Below are 20,969 nucleotides of genomic sequence, written 5' to 3'. Positions count from 1 at the left end.
AAACTAGGTTTTGACCGAGTCTTGTTTTCACATGGGTTTGCCTGTTAATATATACAAAGTAACCGCACGCTTCTTGTTTTTAATATGAGATCTTAGCTAGTATTAAAAGGCATTGCTGTGTTTATATATATATATATATATATTGTTGTATGTTTGTTTTAAGGCTGCAACTAACTATTTTTATTACTGATTAATCTGCTGATTATTTTCTTGATTAATCGTTTGGTCTATGAAACATCAGGAAACTGTAAAAAGAACCCAATTTAATGTATTGTTTTGTCTGTCTAACAGTCCAAAACCCAAACATATTCAATTTACTATAATGTGAGACCAAGAAATTCTGACATTTCAGAACCTGCACCAGCATTTTTCTTTGAAAACAGACTTATTGTTAAAATCATTTTGTGGGCCTTCAAGCGGCCCATGACCACCATCAGTTGATGTTTGTGATGACATTGCTTGTTGTCTCGTTTTTAGGGAGGTTTGGGAGCTGGACCCTCCTGAGGTGGTGAACTCGGTCCTGCAGTACGCTGCCTGGGGAGTTCAAGGCCAACAACTGGTGAGAACACACAGAAAAACACTCCACAGCCTCACCCTGCCTTTCAGCACCGCCTTACTTTGCCTGCATTAACTTTATTGCATTTCAGGGTGAGTGAAGTTCAAACTCACATGTTTTATTTTCTATACATTTACTTATTTATGTGTCACACCTGAAGCTTACAGTAATTAAGTCATTGTGAAAGCATGTTTATTTTCAAAGATACAACGTTTCAAGGTTACTGTGATGAAAAGCGCATTTTCCACAATGATGTCTGACTGCAGTTACAACCCAGTCAATTTTACGTTTCTGCAAACCACGGTATACATTGAATGTCGATGTTTGTGAACTGAGAATACGTTTCATAAATACATTTCATATCAGCCTCTTGTCAGGCTTGCAGAAACGCACAATACCTAAACAAAGCACAGTGGTTTCATTCTCTGCTCAGGTAGACATTATTCCTCTATATCTTTACATAGACAATAGATGTTTGCTGCTATATTAATGTTCTGGATATTGCATAGAGAACCTTTAAAGTTAGAAAAAAAAAATCATGGTTTGTGTTAAAATAATAACATAACCAGTGCTTGAAGTGGGAAAAAAATAAATGCCAGTTCTCTCATTCACATGTTGACGTATCAGCAATCTCTTGCAACTTATTCCTGTATATTCATTATTTCTTTAAGCATGTTATATTGTGTCAGTCATAATCAGCTGTGGTTTTATTATTATTATTATACTTGGGCTATGCATCTTCTGTAGTAGGCCTATAATAATATTCCAATAATATTCCAACTGGAACATTATAGGGTTAAGGTGGTGTGTTTGTTTACAGTGTTAATAGTTAAAGGGCTTTCCTGTGTTATTTGTAGCATCACTCTATAATATATTATAGGATGTCTATAGCCTGGAATCAACAGCAGCCAGCTAGCCAGACAGGCAGGTACACATGCAGAGCTGAGGTGTGTGAGCTGTTCATTCAGGTTTTAGGAGCAGCGTCCCAGTCAGGAAGCTCATACATATTATACAGAGACTCATTCTGAATTCATACAGGGAATAAAATATACTAGGAGATATTATTGAGTTTGGGGGTCCTGCCCCATGAAAATTATTTATCAGCCTTCGTCTGAACATTCAATTCTTCTGGAAATCTTTCCCCTGTAAAATGATATTCTATAAATCAAAAGAGCAGATTCAGAAAACGTATGTTTCATTAATTATATTTGTTCACAAATAAAAATGTTCTGACACAGTTCACTAATTATTTTACAAAAAGGACGTGAACACTGTATTGATAAATTACAGCACCCTCGTTCTCCTCTCCCCCCCCCCCTCCAGATGCTCTCCACATTATTTTAAAAAGTCACGGTACGCCAAGGAGTAAAATGAAGAAGTGCCGGTACTGCGTACCCACTTCGAGCACTGAACGTCACATTGTAAATAAATAACAACTACCCTTAACAGACTTTCTTAAGCAACGTTACATAAGAAGCGTAAAGTCAACGTTGACTTCCGGTTTCACACAGGACACAAACGGCAGTCTCCTGGGTGATAGTTCTGTGTTTATTTAACCCACCCATTCGCCCGTAGTGGACTTTCTTCCTTGTTATACTCCTTATTATACCATGTAACTTTCAATAACGGTCGCTCGCTGTTCTACTTCACTTGCTCTGACCAAATGTAAAAAACGTTGACATTCAGCAAATCCATGGTTTGCAGAAAAGTACAATGACAACATATTTTCCAGACCAACCAATTCCAACCAATTAATTAATAAACACATTTAATCAAAGCACATGCTTTCCTTGTATCCATTCATTATCTGTAAACATTTATCCTGTTCAGGGTAGCGGGAGGCTGGAGCCAATCCCACCTGACATTGGGAGAAGGCAGGGTACACCCTGGACAGGTCGTCGGACTATCAAAGGGCTGACATATAGAGACAGACAACCATTCACACTCACATTCACACTTACGGGCAATTTAGAGTCAACAATGAACCCAACTTGCATGTCTTTGGACTGTGGGTGGAAGCCGGAGAAAACCCACGCTAACACGGGGAGAATATGCAAACACAGAGGGGCTCCAAGCCGGATTCGAACCTGCTGTGAAGCGACAATGCTAACCACTACACCGCCATGCTGCCCCTGCTTTCCCTTTTATAACGTAATTAAATCGGCGAGCACAGAAAATCATTAGTTTATAATGTAGCCTTCAACTCCAGCATATTTGTTGTTGAGTCCAACGGTCTTTATCTGGCATCAGAATTTCTTTAGAAAAATAAAACTCAGTAATTTGAAGGCTCTGTGGGTGTGGAGCCAACAAAATATGAATTAATGCCGACCTCCAGGCCTGGATAACATGAGTGTGTTCCTGCTTTTACCACATGTGTAGTTGAACTGTGAGGACACACAAAAAAAAAGTGTTTTTAGTGCCATGCGCTTCGAATTAGAATTACCCGCTCTATTCATAGTGTACCTCAATTTTTGGGGGAACCTAATTAGATGCAAATTTTCTCCCATCATACCTTTTTTTTTTTATCTATTACGGACAGATGGGGAGGATTTTTTTGTTGACAGCTAAAAGGCTAAAGCACAGTGGAGCTGCCTTGTCCACATTTGCAAATTTCAGCGTGTAATATTTGAGCATAAATCAAACAGGACTCCATTAGGAAGTCATTATGGTGATAAGGAGGTGGGACATAGACAGATGTGAAGGCTTTCTAGCTCTCGAGTAGCATGCGCAGCATCATTAGCCTGAAGTGCATCTTTGGAAACAGTGACATAACGTGTGTACATAACAATTCTTTGGGAATTTGTGTATTCTCATTAGGATGCCAGAAAGTTACGTTTGGAATATGAATTAGGGCCGTTCTTTCATTACGTCTTAAGGAATGCATTGGACACACATGGCAACAAGTCGCAAGTTTCCTAATTAGGTGTTATTTAAATGTCTTTGATCATTTGTGACTGCATATCAGGGAGTCTGACAATGTTGGCCCCCAGATAAGATCACACCCTATGCAAACATGAATTATAATGAATTCAGTGAGTAGCGTTGTACAACTCAAGCCCCATTTTTTAGCCCATATTTGTTTACACTGACAAATTCACACATTAAAATGATGCCAAATTAGTCATTAGAAGTTCCTATTTGCAATATCCACATGGATGTACAGACAGCTATCACTGGATTACTTTGATACTGAAGAAAACTTAATAACATGATGATTCTAGGGAGCTTTTTTCTATGATTTGTAAGCAGCTCTATGGATGTTTAATTTTAATGGTGATAAAGGTATCAGAGATATTGGAGAGTGTAAGTCCCACTTAATCTTAAAATATGTTTTTCATGTCTGTGTGTTCAGACTTGACTTGACTTGAGAAGGAGTGACATTTTTTTTAAGCGTGGTTTGGCAATCGGGGTCGGACTAAGGGTTTTAAAAATAAGGGTTTACTTAATTGCCTCCCCTCAAAAATGGAGGAAAAAAATATTGTAGCCGTCTGTGGACACCCAGAGCTACTATAGTACCTCATATTTGTACAGAGACTGGACAAAACTCTTTGTATAGATATATGTGTGTATGGTAAGAACAGCAACGTCACTGCCATAGATGATGTTATCGTGAGCAGCTGCAATGTTCGCATAGCCTGGCACTGATTAATCCAAACTTCATTCAGAAAACAAGCATTTTAAAAGTTTTTTGCTTGTCATCTTGCAGACAGACCTGACAAAGCATGAATTAAGATTGTATGTAGTTATTTTGGCATCCTTTTGATCCATTTATTGCAACTAAATCACAGCACGATCTGTTTATTTTGGGTTCATACCGCTGCAGCAACATGTAGCTTGCTTACATTGAATTACAGTGAATAGAGCGCTGCCAGATGATGTTATAACGATGTATCTGGGACTTCCACAACATGTACAAAGCAGCAATAGTGGTTCTTATGGCCATGGTTGATGAAACGTTGTTGGTATCTACATGGAGGTAAGCCCCTCCTGCTCTCTGGCACGTCTATTGCAAGTGATGCGAATGAACACGATTGATCATGCGGTCAAACTCACATGAGGCGAAAATTTGCTTTGCATTTGGTGTGAATGCAGCATAATTTTCAAATATAGTTGAAAAGGAACTACTTAACATTCACAAAACATTTTTTTTTCCAAAGTTACTTGGTTGTTATTACTGTTTTAACTTAAAGCAATGTCATCTAGAGATAATGTAATAAATCTCACTGTCTTTGTGGTGGTAGCATATATAAGAAAAAACAATATCTAAATGTCCTATTTCCCAGGCCCAGATCTCTGAAACACTTCTATAATTTGATCAAACCTGCAGCTATAAAACCTCAAATGGCTGATTATAATCGCCCCACAGTTGTAGTAATGAGCACTCCCATTTTCCGAATAGAACTTGGTTCTCGCAGTCTGCTGGTAGATAATAATTTCTCTGAACCTTTTAGCACATGCATAGACTGCCTTCTGGACTGATGATATCTTGATGCCAGATAGCCAGATAGCCAGACAGCAGAAGGCCCTGCAGACTGTGAGGTTGCGTCAGTGCAAAGAGAGGCCTCTTGCTCATGAATTGTTGTGGAAGATCGCATAAGACCACAGACCTCTGCCTTTTTTGGAAAGGCCGAAGGAATATTCTGTTTCTTAGACGGGCTTTTGTCTGCGTAACGTTGACAGATGTTTGTTTGACTATTTGGATTTGCATTTTGTGTCGTGTGTCAGCTAAGGCCAGCGTTGTTTTTTTCTACAGGGAAATGTCAGTAGCACTCTTCACTCTCAGTTTTCTTCAATATCGAAGTCATCCAGTGATCGCTGACTGTAAATCCATGTGCATATTGCAAACAGATACCAGTCCCTCCAGGAAGTGGCGATGTTATGACTGCAACAATTCACACAAATTCAACCAATCCCTGTAATTTTTGCGTGACCTTGCAAATTTTTCCAATCACTGCAACTTTTCCACAGATTTGACAGATCATAGCAGTCCCCCGAGCCCACGACACCACCTCTTTCTTGTGAAGATTGGTCATAATCTGAGCTCACGTTCACTTCTCCCATTGGACTGAATAGACTCAGGACCTGCTACTAGTCTTCTAAAGGTGCAGGGCAGTGGCCAAACCAAGTGTCAGTGTCATATTTCAGATTTGTTGCCGGTCACATTTACACACATGTGCCTCTAGATAGTTAACGTCGGCACACAGCGGCACAGACAGTAACGTTAAAGCCACACACACAACATGTCATTGGTGTGGAAGTTCTTCAGCGTGAGTGAAGGAGACATAAAGCTCGCAATATCCGCAGTGTCAGACTTTGAATACCTTTCAGGTAGAGGGTTCTGGGTTTGGGATTTTAATTTGCTGCTTACTGCTTTGGAGGAGTAACACATTTACTTCCACAAAGTTTACAGTACATTAGAGTTAATCACTTGATGGATTTACCGATACTGCCTTGCACCTTTTAATCCTAAAAGAATAGTTTGGAAGCTTGAGCAAATACTGTGTGTATTTAATGTAATAATTCTTAATCCAGTGGATATGTGCTAAAGTTGTGAAGCCTGAAATCTGGCACATACTCGAAACTTTTGGAGCCGTGCGCCGGTGCTCCTCTTTCGCAGCATTTCTCTATTCCTCACGATATAACATTTAAGTCGTGACTGTGTGTGCTTTCTCTCTACAGATCTACATATTTGAAAATAACATCTACTACCAATCAGATGTCAAGAGTAACTCCCTTAGGCTGACATCCTCGGGGAAGGAAGGGATCGTCTTCAATGGGATCGCTGACTGGCTCTATGAAGGTACATCATTCAGTCTAAGGGCAAAACTAGTCAAAGCGTGCCGTTCAGACTTTTTCCTGGTAGCTTTTTGAAGAAAACCATGCCAGAATCTCAATGGCAAACTTGATGTCATATAATGACGTGTTGAGGAAACTGCACCGCCACGGTGGGTTTTTATTGCACAGATACAGAAGATAATATCGAACTTAATTTCCAAAGTGTTTGCAGACTGTCTCATTAAACTGTAAATGTCCGTGTTGAGAAACATGACCTTGTAAAAGGCAGTGATTAAATATTCATAGTGTTTGTTCTAGTGCAGATATCGCCCCACTGGGTGTAGAGGAGTCGTTTATGTGCTTTAAGTAAACACAAACTGCATGCACTGAGCGACTTAGACCAATCTCTCAGGAGAAAAGAATATTATGTAAATCGACGGCAATAACTGCACTGTTGTCTCGCCTTCTTTTTTTTTTCCTTTTATTTTGAATTCTATGTGTGAAGTATAACAATGTAGCAATCAGTAATGGTTGACCCCAAAGTTAGAACTTCATTTATTACTTCTTTTGTCATTTTAACTTTACCACTTCAGCGTGTTTGCTTCTGTGTCTGTATGTGAAGCATGTTTTAGTGTATAACCATTAAGGACTACATGAGAAGAAAAAAAAATGTATGATTAGTTTGCGATTAATCACGGTTAACTATGGAAATATGAATAATCGTGATTCAATATTTTATCGAGTGAGCCCTAGTTATTTTGTTTTATAAGATGGTAAACATCATACTTTCTGATCCTTAAATGTCAAGATTGATTTGTAGAAGAATGTAGCTCATCTTGTGTCTCCTTCCAAACAGAGGAGATCCTTCAGACCCATGTGGCCCACTGGTGGTCACCTGACGGAGAGAGGTTGGCCTTCCTGGTCCTTAATGACAGTCTGGTGCCCAACATGGCTTTACCCCGCTTCACCGGCATGACATACCCCAAAGGAAAACACTATCCATACCCTAAGGTACACATTGTTTAGAAGACACACGCCATGCCATAATATCACTGCACAGTTTACACACTGGATATATGACCATTAGCCATGCTTCCAGGCAAATATGATGAACAAGATATGGGTTGTCCCTGTTACCCTGTTGGGGTATGTTTTTTTTTTTTTAGTTTTAAGATTATTTTGTGAACCCAGTTGTCTTCCAACAAAACATGTCCATAGGATAATCCAAAGGCAAATACACCTGAACAAGACCAGTATGAAATGTTATACCTGTTCTCTACAAAAACACATATAGGCTATTGCACTAATTGCAATATGTGTGATTCTAGTATTGTAACAACTTCATATCCCAGTTTGACATTTTCAACTCAGTTTGAAATCAGCGAGCTAAGAGAAAAAACAGGTTTTGTTGTCAGTCTCTCAGAGTCTGTGTAGAGCCACCACGATCCACGGGGAATCTGTACATTGTAAATGAGGCAGGACACAATTCTCCCCACTGACAGCAGCCTCGCTTGAACGGAGTGACATACACACCGCAGTGATCATGCACAGATAATACACAAAGTAGTTGGCTGGCTACAATAGCTTTGCCCATCTTTGATTGAAAGCAACACCTGTTGTTCTCTCCGTAGACCTTTCTATACGGGTTCTCTCTGTGCATCAGTGGAAGGCATTTGTTTAGGAAACACGGGAAATCAAAGTGGATCGAGTTGTTGCAGGTGGACTGAAAAAGAAAACTACACAGAATCCCAAATTAACGTGTAGAACTCATTTAACATCATACAGCACTGATCCCAACAGTGTTCTAATGTCTGAGGGAAGGTTTCTCGTGGATTTGCGGGCAGAACAATGTTCAAACAAAAACAATGACAGAATGCAAATGCCCGTTCTTTACTATTGTAATTCTTATTGCTTCAGTGAAGTGTTTCTCCAATGCATCATGTTCAATCAACAGTCTGCTGTTTAGTTTGTCACACAGAACTCCTCACAGATTCTGCATAACAACACATGCATAATTGTCTTAACTCTATGTGCATTTCGAAGAGTTTAAAGGGGCTTTTAAAGCAATGTTCTCCATGAATTATTCAAAAATAACTTCATCATTGCACAGCACTTTATAAGTCACACTCTATAAGTCACATTTTGGATGTTGCGTAAAGCATTTGATGATGTAAGGCTTTTGTCTAAAGTCTGGACTGTTGGTTCTGCATGCAGGCTGGTCAACCCAACCCGGCGGTGAAGCTCTATGTAGTCAATCTTTACGGGCCGACGCACACGCTGGAGCTCATGCCTCCAGAGACGCTCAAGCTACGGTGAGAAGAGCTGCATTTTGTTTGTCAAACTTTTTGCATCAGCTGCTGTGCCACTGGAAAGGGAGACTTTTGACATTTTAAACTTCAGATGATAATTTTTGCTCGCTAGACACTCGGCACCTTTAATTGGGAAATGGTGTGCACTGCAGCTTGCTGTGCCCCTGCATTGCAGTACCAGTAGCTTTAACTTTTACTCTCAATGAGGATATAGCTAACAAACTGAAGGACAAACTATGACCAGCGAATCCCAGCCTGCATGAGTTTGGTGAGGCAAAACACTTTTTTTTTATTATGTCACAAGGAATGCAGCTGCATTTGTCATTTCAACATAGTTTAGAGACCTCATGATAACCGTCAGATTTTATAAGATCTCATCACTGAATGCCAGAGCTGTTAATGCATCTCCTGTAACTGTATGTCAACAGGACTTCTTCCTACTCCATCTCTCTGCACCACATGTATAAATGTATTTCATTGTGCTGGACTGGAGTTTTGGACCACTACAGAGACATCTCTTGTACTGTACTACCATGAAAAGACTGCAGAAGAGACATGGCAATTGAAAAGCAGCAGCTTGACATTGTAGTAATTTGTTAGAGTTGTAAGGACCAGGAAGCTGAGAAACTAACCTGCATCCTTGGGTCAATTACCAACTTTCATCTTCAGTAATGTTATTTTCCAATGCATCAAATACGGTGGCTGTGGCTCAGAAATAGAGCAAGTTGCCCACCAATTGGAAGGTCGTGGTTTGATCCACGGCTCAGCACACCTTTTACATGTATGTGGCACAGGTTCATTTTAATGAGCAGATGCTAGAGGGGTACCTAGAGCGTCATTGTTTAAATAACCTCTGCCACACACATGTATAAGATGTGCTGTGGCTACATAATCCTATTCATAATATACATAACAATAACCCTGACATATAATCCGTCCAAAATATGTAATCTTCTGTAGGGATGCACCGATACCGGATCAGATATCGAGCCGATACTGACGAAAATAGATGTATCGGGTATCGGTGACAATAGGGCCGATCTATTCAATTCAATTCTATATGTATATACTATTTACATTATAGACTGGAATTTGAATTCCTTTTTAAGTTTTGACCAATTTGTTGCTGCATTAAATAGGTTTAATTGATATTCCTGTTTGGTTCAAAGATTTTTTCCCAAGTTTGGTGTACGATTTATTATTTTGATAATAAAGAACAATTCAGTAAATGCATATTCATGTATTTGTTACATTTTATTTTATAAAGTTAGGAAAGCAATGTTTCCTTAGACATAAAAGAACGAATAACGATTAACGATTGATTAAACACTGGTATCGGATCGGTACTCGGTATCGGCCGATACCCAAAGCCCGACCTTCTGTTTGTGTGTAGTGTAATATAACTTGAAATAACCAGTATAATTCTACTGTTTTTCATAGGGAGCATTATGTGACCATGGTGAAGTGGATCAGCAAGACCAAGACATCTGTCAGGTGGTTGAACCGGGCGCAGAACATCTCCATCCTGACTGTGTGTGACACCACCACCGGAGCCTGCGTCACGGTATGTGTGTGTGTGTAAGAGAGAGAGAGAAGAAAAGAAGCGTGTCCTTGGGTAGAAAAGGAGACTTTGTGTTTACGTTGGCAAATCATCTAATCTATTGTCGGCTTAATACATGCTTAGAATGCATAATGATGCTCCACAATTACTTCACGTAACCCTTGTCATACTTTAGTCGAGTGCTCGTTGCAGGGTTTGTATTTGATGAAGCCTATAACACTTCTTGACTTATGATATCTGATTTGATTTCCTAGGTAACACTCCTACCTGTCAAGTGTTTGTTCCCAGCACTTGTTTAGTTCAACTTTTTCACAAGCTCTTGGCATTTCAAATCATTCTCCTGTTTTTATCCACTGAGTGGTTGCCATCTGCTCTGTGGGATCTAAGTAAGAACAGTGGCATCTATTATTCATGTTAGACAGAAAGTACAAGTGCCTTTAGTATTTTTGTGAGACACTCATTAACCTTTTCAGCAGTTACGCTGACGAGCATTGTCTTGTAAAGTCCATACCTTACATTTTTGTTCGTAGAGAAATGGTTGAAGGTGGGCGGATCATCCCAAAAGAATTGATACTACCAGTACTAAGTCTTGTTTTGAGTATCAATACTAGCATTGATAGGACGGATCCATCCATCACGTTGGATCCCATTCTGGGAACATGAACACTCTTGTTAGTGCTGCAGTATTTGGATCTTTGCTGCTGTTGTGATCACCTCTTTAGTTCGGAGAAGTCACAACACGAACATTGTTTTAATTACCATGGAGACTGTCTTGTGTTTAAACACGCATGCGATTAATTAACAGAGAGTAGGAAAATAAAAAAGAAATGCCTCATGCGTGACAAATTATTTGGTGGTAATTAAAAGGAATTCAGAAGTAGCCTGTTAATTATGCATTCACCTCATAAATCATGTCATATTTCTCTCACATGATAATACATCAGGTGCTGTTAACATTAAAGGTGGAGTCAGTGATTTTAAACCAATACATTTTGTGGCAAATTCAGTCACGGTCTGCTAGCTGTCCGTTCTGTGTGTGCGCTGAACAAAAAAAAAGGCTGGTGTTCACACACAACCCTGGTTCTGTAAGAGAGAAACAAACAAAGAGGCTCGGACTGTACCACATAACTCTATTTGCACAGGACAGGGGAAAGGCCATGGTGTATAAAGTAGGGCTGTCAATCGATTAAAATATTTAATCGTGATTAATCACATGATTGTCCATAGTCAATCGTGATTAATTGTAAATTTATTGCACATTTTTTATCTGTGGAAAATGTACCTTAAAGTGAGATCTGTCAAGTTTTTAATACTCTTATCAACATTGGAGTGGGCAAATATGCTTGCTTAATGCAAATGTGTGTATATATGTATTACTGGAAATCAATTAACAACACAAAACAAATATTGTCAAGAAACCCTCACAGGTACTGCATTTAGCATAAAAAATATGCTCAAATCATAACATGGCAAACTGCAGCCCAACAGGCAACAACAGCTGTCAGTGTGTCAGTGTGCTGACTTGACTATGACTTGCCCCAAACTGCATGTGATTATCATAAAGTGGGCAGGTCCGTAAAGGGGAGATTCGTGGGTACCCATAAAACCCATTTTCATTCACATATCTTGAGGTCAGAGGTCAAGGGACCCCTTTGAAAATGGCCATGACAGTTTTTCGTCGCCAAAATTTAGCAACAGTTTGGAGAGTTATTTCGCCTCCTTCTCGACAGGCTCAAAACTGAGCCTGCTACAGTAGTGGGTTTAAAACAAATTTGTGTTAACGCGTTATTATCTCGTTAACTTTGACAGTCCTAGTATAAAGATAAAGGCGTTCGAGCGAGAGGGACGGTAAATCTGGAGGGGGGTATTTGTTTGGGTGTTGAGCGCGAATATCTATATAATAATATATAACAGTCTTCCTCCAGAATCACTGACTCTATCTTTAATTAGTATCAAGTCATCAATATCGATATTGATATCAGTGATTCTGCTCTGCCTAGTTACGGGTGCTAAGCTATGATTGAACAATTGCGTTTGAGGGCAGGGTTTAGCGAAAAGTCAGACGTGAGACCACAATGCCAGGGAGGAGTAAACAGCACATTAAAGAGACAATAGAAACAGCTTTAGATAGTTATTGTGACTGACCAGCACTAGCATGGTCCTGACTTGCTACAGTCGATCACCAACTAGCCCTGTGAGTAGTCCCAAGTCACTAAATCTCTTGGTTACGACAACATACCGATGAACTTCTCTTTGCCACTTGGTGTCAACTGTTAAACTAATAATTTCTTTAAAGAAAACTTTGCTGAAATTGCAGCACATCAGCCGGAATAAACTCTCCACATTTGGATGACACAGAGCAGTGTTAACCCGGCAGTTGAATTGTAGGACTCACAGACCGCTCTCCGGTTCTGTGGTTCCTGATTTGGTGTGATCTGCACCAACAAACATGCCGCCCAGCCAAGAGGCAGCTTAGCTCAGACCTGGACACAGCGTCCAGCCTCCTCTGCCAAAACCCCGGCTTCCTCTCATGCATGTTTGGTTTGAAACGATGGCTCAGACTGGGAATGGTGTCCCCAGTGGCGTATTCAAATAAACGACAAAATAAGGGGTCCATTATGTGACAGATTATTCTGCCTGGAAAATATTCCACTGAAGTGCTATTCCAAAATAAGTTTTACAAAATAAAAAACACTTTCACAAGTGTTCTGCTGACATAAAAGGAATTTCATTTTGGGAGAAAGAATGTGATTACACTGCATCTGCAACACTGCTCTATTGTTCACTATATGAAAACCTCTGTGCACCAAGTAGAAGTATAACGCAGGACCCAGAAAGAAAGACTGATGGGTGAATTGACACCAGACTGACATATTGTTCTTCCATCTTTTTCAGAGACATGAAGAAAGCTCTGAGCTCTGGCTTTCCAAGCAGGTAAAGTGCTCCCCCGTTCCAAGTGTCATGGTCTATACTTAATATTTTTGAAAGCATGTGCTCCAGTGCTGTAATTTCACTTGATGTCAATCAGTCAATCTCAGTATCTTTCAAAACATAAAGGACATTTTCACCTATTTCCCACCCAGTCTCTATGTATTACAGTGAAGGCTGGTCCATACTGTAGAGGCAGAGGAGGTTGCTCCTCCTCTATTTTTGAGAGGCAAAAGAGAGATCAAAATATAAAAAAAATAGTAATTGGTTGAAATAAACCATTACCAAATCTTATTATCAATTATAAAATATTTTTTCTTTGGAAAAAATCCATTATTCAAATCCTGATTTAAGATGCCTCAACAGTGACACCTGAAGGGCAGAGGGGAATGGGCAGCCTGTGTGTGGTGTGGGGATCGTGGGGGGTAGAGGAGGACGGCAGGTCCTCGTCCTCCCTTGAGGCGGGACCTCTGCTATCAGTTCAATGCATTTCATTTTTTTCATGCTTATCTGTGATTGGCCAAAACACGTTAAATGATGCTCAAAGGTTAACATCCTCCTGTCCTCCCCAATGTTTTGAGTCACCAGCCGCCACTCTCCTCAATACTCTATATTGTGAAAGAAGGCTTTATTCATTGCCTGGAATCCTACACCTGATGATGCAAACACAGAATGAGCAGCAGCAAGAAGGACTTACGTCGACCCCTCGAATCGTTCTCTTCAGCTGATGAAACCGTGAGACTCTTGAAGCAGCAGGGACCTGTGGCTTCAGTATCACCTGTAGGATTTAGGAGCAGAGAAAATAGCCTCCCTTGGAGATATTGAAATGCACTGGGTGCACTTAAATCAGTGTTTCCCAGAAATGTGCAACAATTGCAGCATTTGAATAAGCTTTTCTTGTCAGAATGGACTTCTGGGAAGCATGACTGCACTGTGGAATTTACTTGTTTAATCATCAACTCCTTCACTTGTGTAGTAATGTCAACAGAGCCATGGACATTCAACAGCCTGGCATCTAATAAAAGCCAGCAAGGCCGAAGCATTACACTGTATCACTAGCTCCATTTAGATATGGCTCTATTTATTTATTTTCTTCCAAAGGAGAGAGTACAGTCTTCACTCAGCTTTAGCATTTTTTATTTACTTGGGAAGCAGAGATGGAGGCCGAGGAGAGAACGTTTCTGGCAGGATTTGATCATATAGCCCTGCAGCCGTACATGTTTGGCTGTTGCGATGTGGGTGATTTAAGCAATTGTCAATCTTGGCATACAGAGCTGCCTGTCTTTGTTAAGGTGGTAATCTGCGAGATGCTCATTTACTGACTGTTAGGCTGTGTCAGCGCAGAGAGTGGGCCTTTGCTAACGGAGTTTTATGTAAGATTGTCTCAAACGCCAAAGGCTTCATCCTGGGTAAACTCTCTCAATCTGAGACAGAATGTGTTGTGTTACTGAGTTAGATATTTGGGTTTCACAAATTTAAACTTGATGAACTAACTGTAAACCACTCAGTTGAAGCTGCAGTGGGTAGAAATGGAGCAAATGTGATTAAAAAAAAAGTTTTTTTTTATAAAACGGTCACTATATCCTGACAGTAGTGCATGAGACAGGTAATCTGAAAACAACAAACAGGTTTCACAGACCGGAGGAAAACAACCAGTCAGAGTTGATCTGGAGTCTGCTATCCAGCTGCCGTCTATGCTAACTACCTTTTTCCCTTCCTGGAAAAGGGTTCGCCCACTGTTACAGCTGCCTAGATAACAGGAAAAAAGACATTTATTAAAATAAAGATGTTGCAGATTACAATTTTCAGGCTGTAAAAGTGGTTTGACTGTAGAGGCCATCTGGACATCACTCATCACCATTTTAATCCACTTGTTCATGCTGTTGAAGTCAAGGGTATACATATTGCAAGCCTCTGAAAACAGGTTACTTATTATCATGCGTCACACCTTTTTACGACAATAAACAGAAATCAGACATGGTTGGAAAATCTTATTCTTGTCCAATGTTTACACCCAGCCTTAAATAGGAATGTGTTGATTGATGCTGCGGACTTTATGCGTCTTTGCTTTCTGCAGAACCAAGAACCGGTGTTCTCCAAAGATGGCAGCAGATTCTTCCTGAGTGTCCCGGTCAAACAAGGAGGACGTGGAGAGTTCCATCACATCGCCATGTTCACCACACAGGTGGAGGTCCAGTTTATAGTCACTTTACCCCTTAAGTTGATACAGCCACAGTTTTCACACCCAAAGGATCTGGCTAAATGCTTGATTCCAGCAGGATGGATGCTGTGTGTCGCCACAGCTTTAATAGAGCTGTTTTATTTAATGTGCAGCCAAGTGTATACTCTCAAATAGCTTAACCAAAAATTGGGGAAATTACTCACAGCAGCCCTTATTTGTCATGCTGTTGTTGAGCCGCTAATTGAAGTGTTGCCATAATCAAGAAACTTCTCTCAAATGATTTATGATACTCTCCTACCAAACAGCACAGGCCCAGTAAAAGAGAGCCTGTTCTCATCAACGTAGATACTAAAATGCCCCCAACCGTATCCAAAATAGTACAGAGGCTGCATGTTGGATTTCAGTAATGTTAGTAGAGATTCTTGAAAAAGAATAATCAAGTGTCTCTTGAGGACAGTGTTGCATGCCCAACCATCCAGCCAGCCTCTTCCCTAAAGGTGTGTTCAGACCTAACGCAAAGCATATTTTGCCTGGAGTGTTTGTCCACAACTATGTTAATTTGCCCCAAACAGCAAATGTACCGTCTGGCACCAGCAACAATAGTGTTTGTGTGGAGTATGCCTGTGTCTTTGTGTGTTTAGTTTAAGAGCTCTGACTCCTTTCTAACTCTTGTTCTATTGAGTCCTAAAGCCTCTGGATAAGCATACAAGCAAACATGGATAAGCAATCATGTTCAACTCAATTTGCATCACCTATACCGACTTTGTGTCGTTTTGCAATCACTAACATCTATCCATCAACTCTGTATGCAGTCATATTGTATCTATGACCCCCTATACACCTCACATTAAAATGCGTCTCGTGTCCAGATTGTATCTAGAGATGATTTAACCTGATTACATTTACACCTGGTATTAATACAGTATGCATCTCCGGAGTCCACATTGAGATCTGATTGAGATCTGATCTCTCTGTCCAGCTCACACAACCGAACGTCATACTCACGATATGGTAAATGGACTTATATAGCGCCTTTCTGACAACTCAAAGCGCTTTACACTACATGTCAACATTCACCCATTCACACACACATATTCATACACTGATGGTAGAGGCTGCCATGCAAGGTGCCAACCTGCCCATCAGGATCTAATCGAAATACTCATTCACACACCCATGGCACAGTCTTCTGGGGAGCAATTTGGGATTAAGTTTCTTGCCCAAGGACACTTCGACATGTGGACAGGAGGAGCCGGAGATCCGACCTTCAGATTGGCGGATGACGTACCATCTACCTCTGAGCCACAGCCGCCCCAAATATACTGTATATGAATTGCAAAGTTTTGCTTGTATACTTCGTTGTAGCAAATTAAGAGCAAACACTTGGTCTCGTCTTGACTCCATCAAGTAAGTCCGTAAGCTACGGACGTAACGTCATGTGACTCAGTAACATAGTGTCCAGTGACAGAACATCACATGATAGAATGTTGTTGTAAAAAATCACTCAACTTTTGGTTTCACACAGGACACAAACGCCGGTCTTCTGAGTAAAAGTCCTGTGTTTGTTTGTATGTTGTCAAGCACTATCCGTTTGCAACCTGGTCACTCAAAACTCATTTTAATGGCAAATTTAAAGTAGCAGCCGATTAGACTGTTGTCAGGCTATTAAATAGGTGTTATCAGTCGCTATAAGCCCCATAGATGTGGGTCAGTAGGGGCCTACTAAACCCACTAGTAGGTTTTATCATCTATTCACATGGTAGATCACCAAAAGAAGGTACAAAAGAACATGACAGTGACCTCTAGTGACCATAGTAATTATGACAGCAGCAGAAGCGGAGGTCAGGCGCTGTAGTATAGACAGCAAGAAACTCCATTGGTCGTAATTATTTCAACCCAAAATACGATGTTTTTCCCTAAACTTAAGTAAATGCATTTTTTTTGCCTGAACCTAAAGAAGTTGTAGTTTTGTTGCCTAAACCTAAAGAAGCCTTTTTTGTGTTCAAAACTTGACGTTTCATTCAGTTTTATACAATGTTGGAACTTGTTGCTTTAAAGTTTCACTTTACACTTTTACAACGTAGTAGGCGTAATAGGCCCCTAATGACCCACATCTATGGTGCTTATAACGACTGATAACGTCTATTTAATGGCCTGATAACACCTGAATCGGGTGCAATGGGGGGTTTAACTGGCTTTGCTTTCAGTCTGAACACACCTTACGGTTTTTGCAGCATTATGACTAGTAATGCCACTTCCACCTTTGCCTGGAACAGACAGATGTCTGCCTACAACTACAACAGACTGATGACGACAAGAGGTCCTTGTCATGAAAGCAAACACATAGGTCATCATTAAACCCCTACAGTAGGCTTTGAACCAATGACTGATGCTGCTGTCTATCTGGTGGACAGTTTCAAATACACAGCATACAATAAGACCTGAGCATGTTCAAACAAATGACCTGTACTCATCTTCTTTTGTTTCTCTCAGTTCAGAGCAGATCAAAATGAAGTCCGACATCTAACATCAGGGAACTGGGAGGTGACCAAGATCATTGCCTATGATGAGAACACTGACAACCTGTAAGTCTGCATACATTTCTTAGAGAAAAACATAATGCATGCTAGATTGTCTTGTTAATTAGCATCTGGTCTGTCCTTTGATTCACATTACAGTCACATTTGAAACAGTGAACCCAACAATTGCATTATTTTCTCTTCAATTCACCATGGATACCACGCTCATACTGTACACTGTGTGTGGTTTGCTAATTAGATGTGTGACTTCAACTTAATGAAAGAGATAATAAAGTTCAGCGTGCTTGTTTGCTCTTTTTGATGTTGTTTTCTCTTTACAGTTATTTTCTCAGCACAGAGGGTTCACCACGAAGACGGCAACTTTTCAGGTGTGTGTTGCACCTTATTATACAGCACATGCTGTTGACAGCTGTTGTACTTTTAGTTCTTCAAATGTGTACAAAGTTGTTGTTTTTTTAATTCAAATTCACACATTATGACATTTTTCATAACAAGATGTTTGCAAGACTCCCACACATACTTGCCAACCCTCCCAATTTTCCTGGGAGACATCGCCCTCTCCCGGTTTCCTCTCCGTGTCTCAATTCTCCCGTATTTCTCCCGATTTATGACAATTATTCACACCTTTTTTCTTTTTCGTCACAACCTGTTTCTGGCACTTTACAGCGTGTATAAGCCCTACTGTTTCCACCCGGACGACAATAAAGCTACACCAAATGCCCTTTCCCAGTGGAAGAGATGCTTGCAACACAACGCGGTTTGAGCTGCGCTCGCCGCTCATCACAGCGTGCAGCACCAAAGGGCTGTGCTGGATGCTGGCGCAAGCCATTGGAAATAACCAGTTTCAGAGCGCAGTGGTGCCATTGTCACGTTGTGTCTGAAAGGGCCTTCAGTGAGTGAGAGACGGAGAGAATTTCTAAGAGAAACCTACAAGAGATATTCTTAGAAATTCACACCAGAGGGGTGAATTATTCAGTGTTCTATCCTGAGACTTAAAATTAAAATTAAAAGTAGGCTGATGCAGTGTACTATTTTCATTCTTTAAAAGTCACCACAATGCAGGAAACAAAGTCTCTGAAACTCTAATATTCCTGGAGGAGGACCTCTAGACCTCGTGTTATGGTTTTGAAATCCTCCCTATTTTTAAGTTCTCAAGGTTGGCAAGTATGCTCCCACAAGACAGTCGTATTAACCTGATATTTTTATCGGAGTATCACTTTATGTCTGTTCTATATTTCTTTTATAATTGTTCTTTTATTAATAGTGAAGACGGTATTATTTTATCTTTTAATTACCTATAGTGAATTTATCCTGCTAACAGTCATTGTCTGTGTATCCATAGCCTGATATATCTATCTCTTCTCCGCCATAGAGCTCCAACTCAAACACTATCCAAAAAACATAACACAACCATTGCAATTGGTAACTTATTCTTTCATTTTAATAAACACAACCAACATAGATTATTCTGAAATAATTTGGCAACTGGATTATCAGTCTCTGCATAGTCTACAGTATGTATCAGACTGACATCACTGAGCATGCTCCGGAACGCGGTTCCTTGTTTACGCTGCTACAACTAATGATTATCTTCATCATCGATTCATCTGCCAATTATTTTCCCAATTGGTTAATTGTCTGGTCTATAAACTGTCAGAAAATAGTGAAAAAAGCAGCAATTAACTTTCTGACAATTGATTAATTGATTAATCTGCTACTCGTTGTACCTCTACACTACTTTGTTACTTTGACTACCTGAGAGGAATTCTTTCTTTCATATTTCATACAGTTTTAATAGTTTTTGGACAATTTTGACAATTAAGTTCTGTAACCTGTATGAGGTTGTGACTACACACATAATACATTTATCTAGATATGTTTTATTGTTGGTTTTGGTCTCTTCAGGGGATTGTTTGACCATGATAAGAAGATAAAGTAATGCTAGCATTACCTTAAATATGTTTTACTTTTAAGTCAGTTGTGTGTCTCTTGTCTTGCTTTCCTAATTTATCATCTCCTCTCCTCAGTGTTAAAACTGTGGGTCTGTTCCCACGACGGTGTTTGACATGCGAGCTAAATAAAGCTCACTGTCTGTACTTCGATGCTGACATCAGCCCCAACAACCAGCACATTATCCTCCACTGTAAAGGTAGGCCATCCAATGATTTAAAGGCAGGGTCGGTAATGCTGAGAAACTAGCACTAGAGTACACTAGATTTAAAAAAATAATAATTATCCAACCTAAAGACCTAGCCCAGTGTTGCCATCTCTTTTCCAATGAAAGTAGCTAGCATCACTAGCTCCAAAAGTCCCTAAATATAGAGAGAAAGTCACCAAGTCGGCACTGACAGTCCGTCCCTTCAGGCCTCCTTCCAAAGCCACTCCCCGTAAATTATCATTATGAACGTAAACAACCAACATGGCTATTGTTAACACTCACAGCTGGCAGCTTGTGGAAGACTCTGGTGATGCACAATGAGTGTACGGGCAGAGTGCACGTAGGTAGACGGGCAGGTAGCTCATCCAATCATTTCAATCAAAAATGTATTTGACCAGCACTACCAACCCTGCCTTTAAGGTTCTTCCGGTGTCTGCTATTGAACTCAAGTTAGAGCTTCTTTAGCTTCCGCAATTTGACGTATTTCCAAGTGAAATGGAATATGAGGGTGGGTTCTAAAGTGGGCATGACAAAGAAAGCTCAGCATTATGGAGCAGTTTACAACTGTAGAGGGCTTCCCACATCACACACTACACAATTGGATAAATACGCCTCTCAGTTCAGAATGAGTCATCCTCAAGTTTAACAATAAGACTATTTGTCATCGAGGCTCAATCTTCTTGTCGACATCATCTTTTAAATCACTCTGTAAAACTCATTTTGGTGGACTTGCTTTCGAATAATCTTCTTTTCCAACTTGTTTTGGATCATAATAACTGCAGTATCACTGCATTGTAGATCAAAGCTGACTCAGTGGTGATTACATCTTCCCAGAAAATTTAATTTTTGTGTGAATTGTGAAATAATATGAATTCCAATCTGTGATGCAGAGGTTACACTCCGATCAAACGGTCAAACTAGGCAGCGCTGATCAAATATGGATCAATATTCTGTTACTGT

The 20,969-nt window shown here is 40.1% G+C and overlaps 1 protein-coding gene across 2 annotated transcripts in view; it reads left to right on the top strand.

Annotated features, from left to right (window-relative positions):
* The window catches only part of dpp10 (dipeptidyl peptidase like 10), a 226,039-nt gene that overhangs the window by 187,706 nt on the left and 17,364 nt on the right, over window positions 1–20,969 (top strand). For both annotated transcript variants that reach the window (XM_074658563.1, XM_074658564.1), the window contains exons 7-16: window positions 478–559; window positions 6,236–6,356; window positions 7,188–7,342; window positions 8,546–8,643; window positions 10,081–10,204; window positions 13,097–13,135; window positions 15,207–15,314; window positions 17,805–17,896; window positions 18,172–18,219; window positions 19,879–20,000. In XM_074658563.1, the coding sequence (XP_074514664.1) occupies window positions 478–559; window positions 6,236–6,356; window positions 7,188–7,342; window positions 8,546–8,643; window positions 10,081–10,204; window positions 13,097–13,135; window positions 15,207–15,314; window positions 17,805–17,896; window positions 18,172–18,219; window positions 19,879–20,000 (989 nt within the window). The remainder of the gene's footprint in view (window positions 1–477; window positions 560–6,235; window positions 6,357–7,187; window positions 7,343–8,545; window positions 8,644–10,080; window positions 10,205–13,096; window positions 13,136–15,206; window positions 15,315–17,804; window positions 17,897–18,171; window positions 18,220–19,878; window positions 20,001–20,969) is intronic.

The sequence above is a fragment of the Sebastes fasciatus genome, chromosome 14 (genome assembly GCF_043250625.1).
Source record: "Sebastes fasciatus isolate fSebFas1 chromosome 14, fSebFas1.pri, whole genome shotgun sequence".
Taxonomy (NCBI): domain Eukaryota; kingdom Metazoa; phylum Chordata; class Actinopteri; order Perciformes; family Sebastidae; genus Sebastes; species Sebastes fasciatus.
The sequence above is the reverse complement of the archived record's forward strand: the minus strand, read 5'-3'. Positions and strand labels throughout refer to the sequence as shown.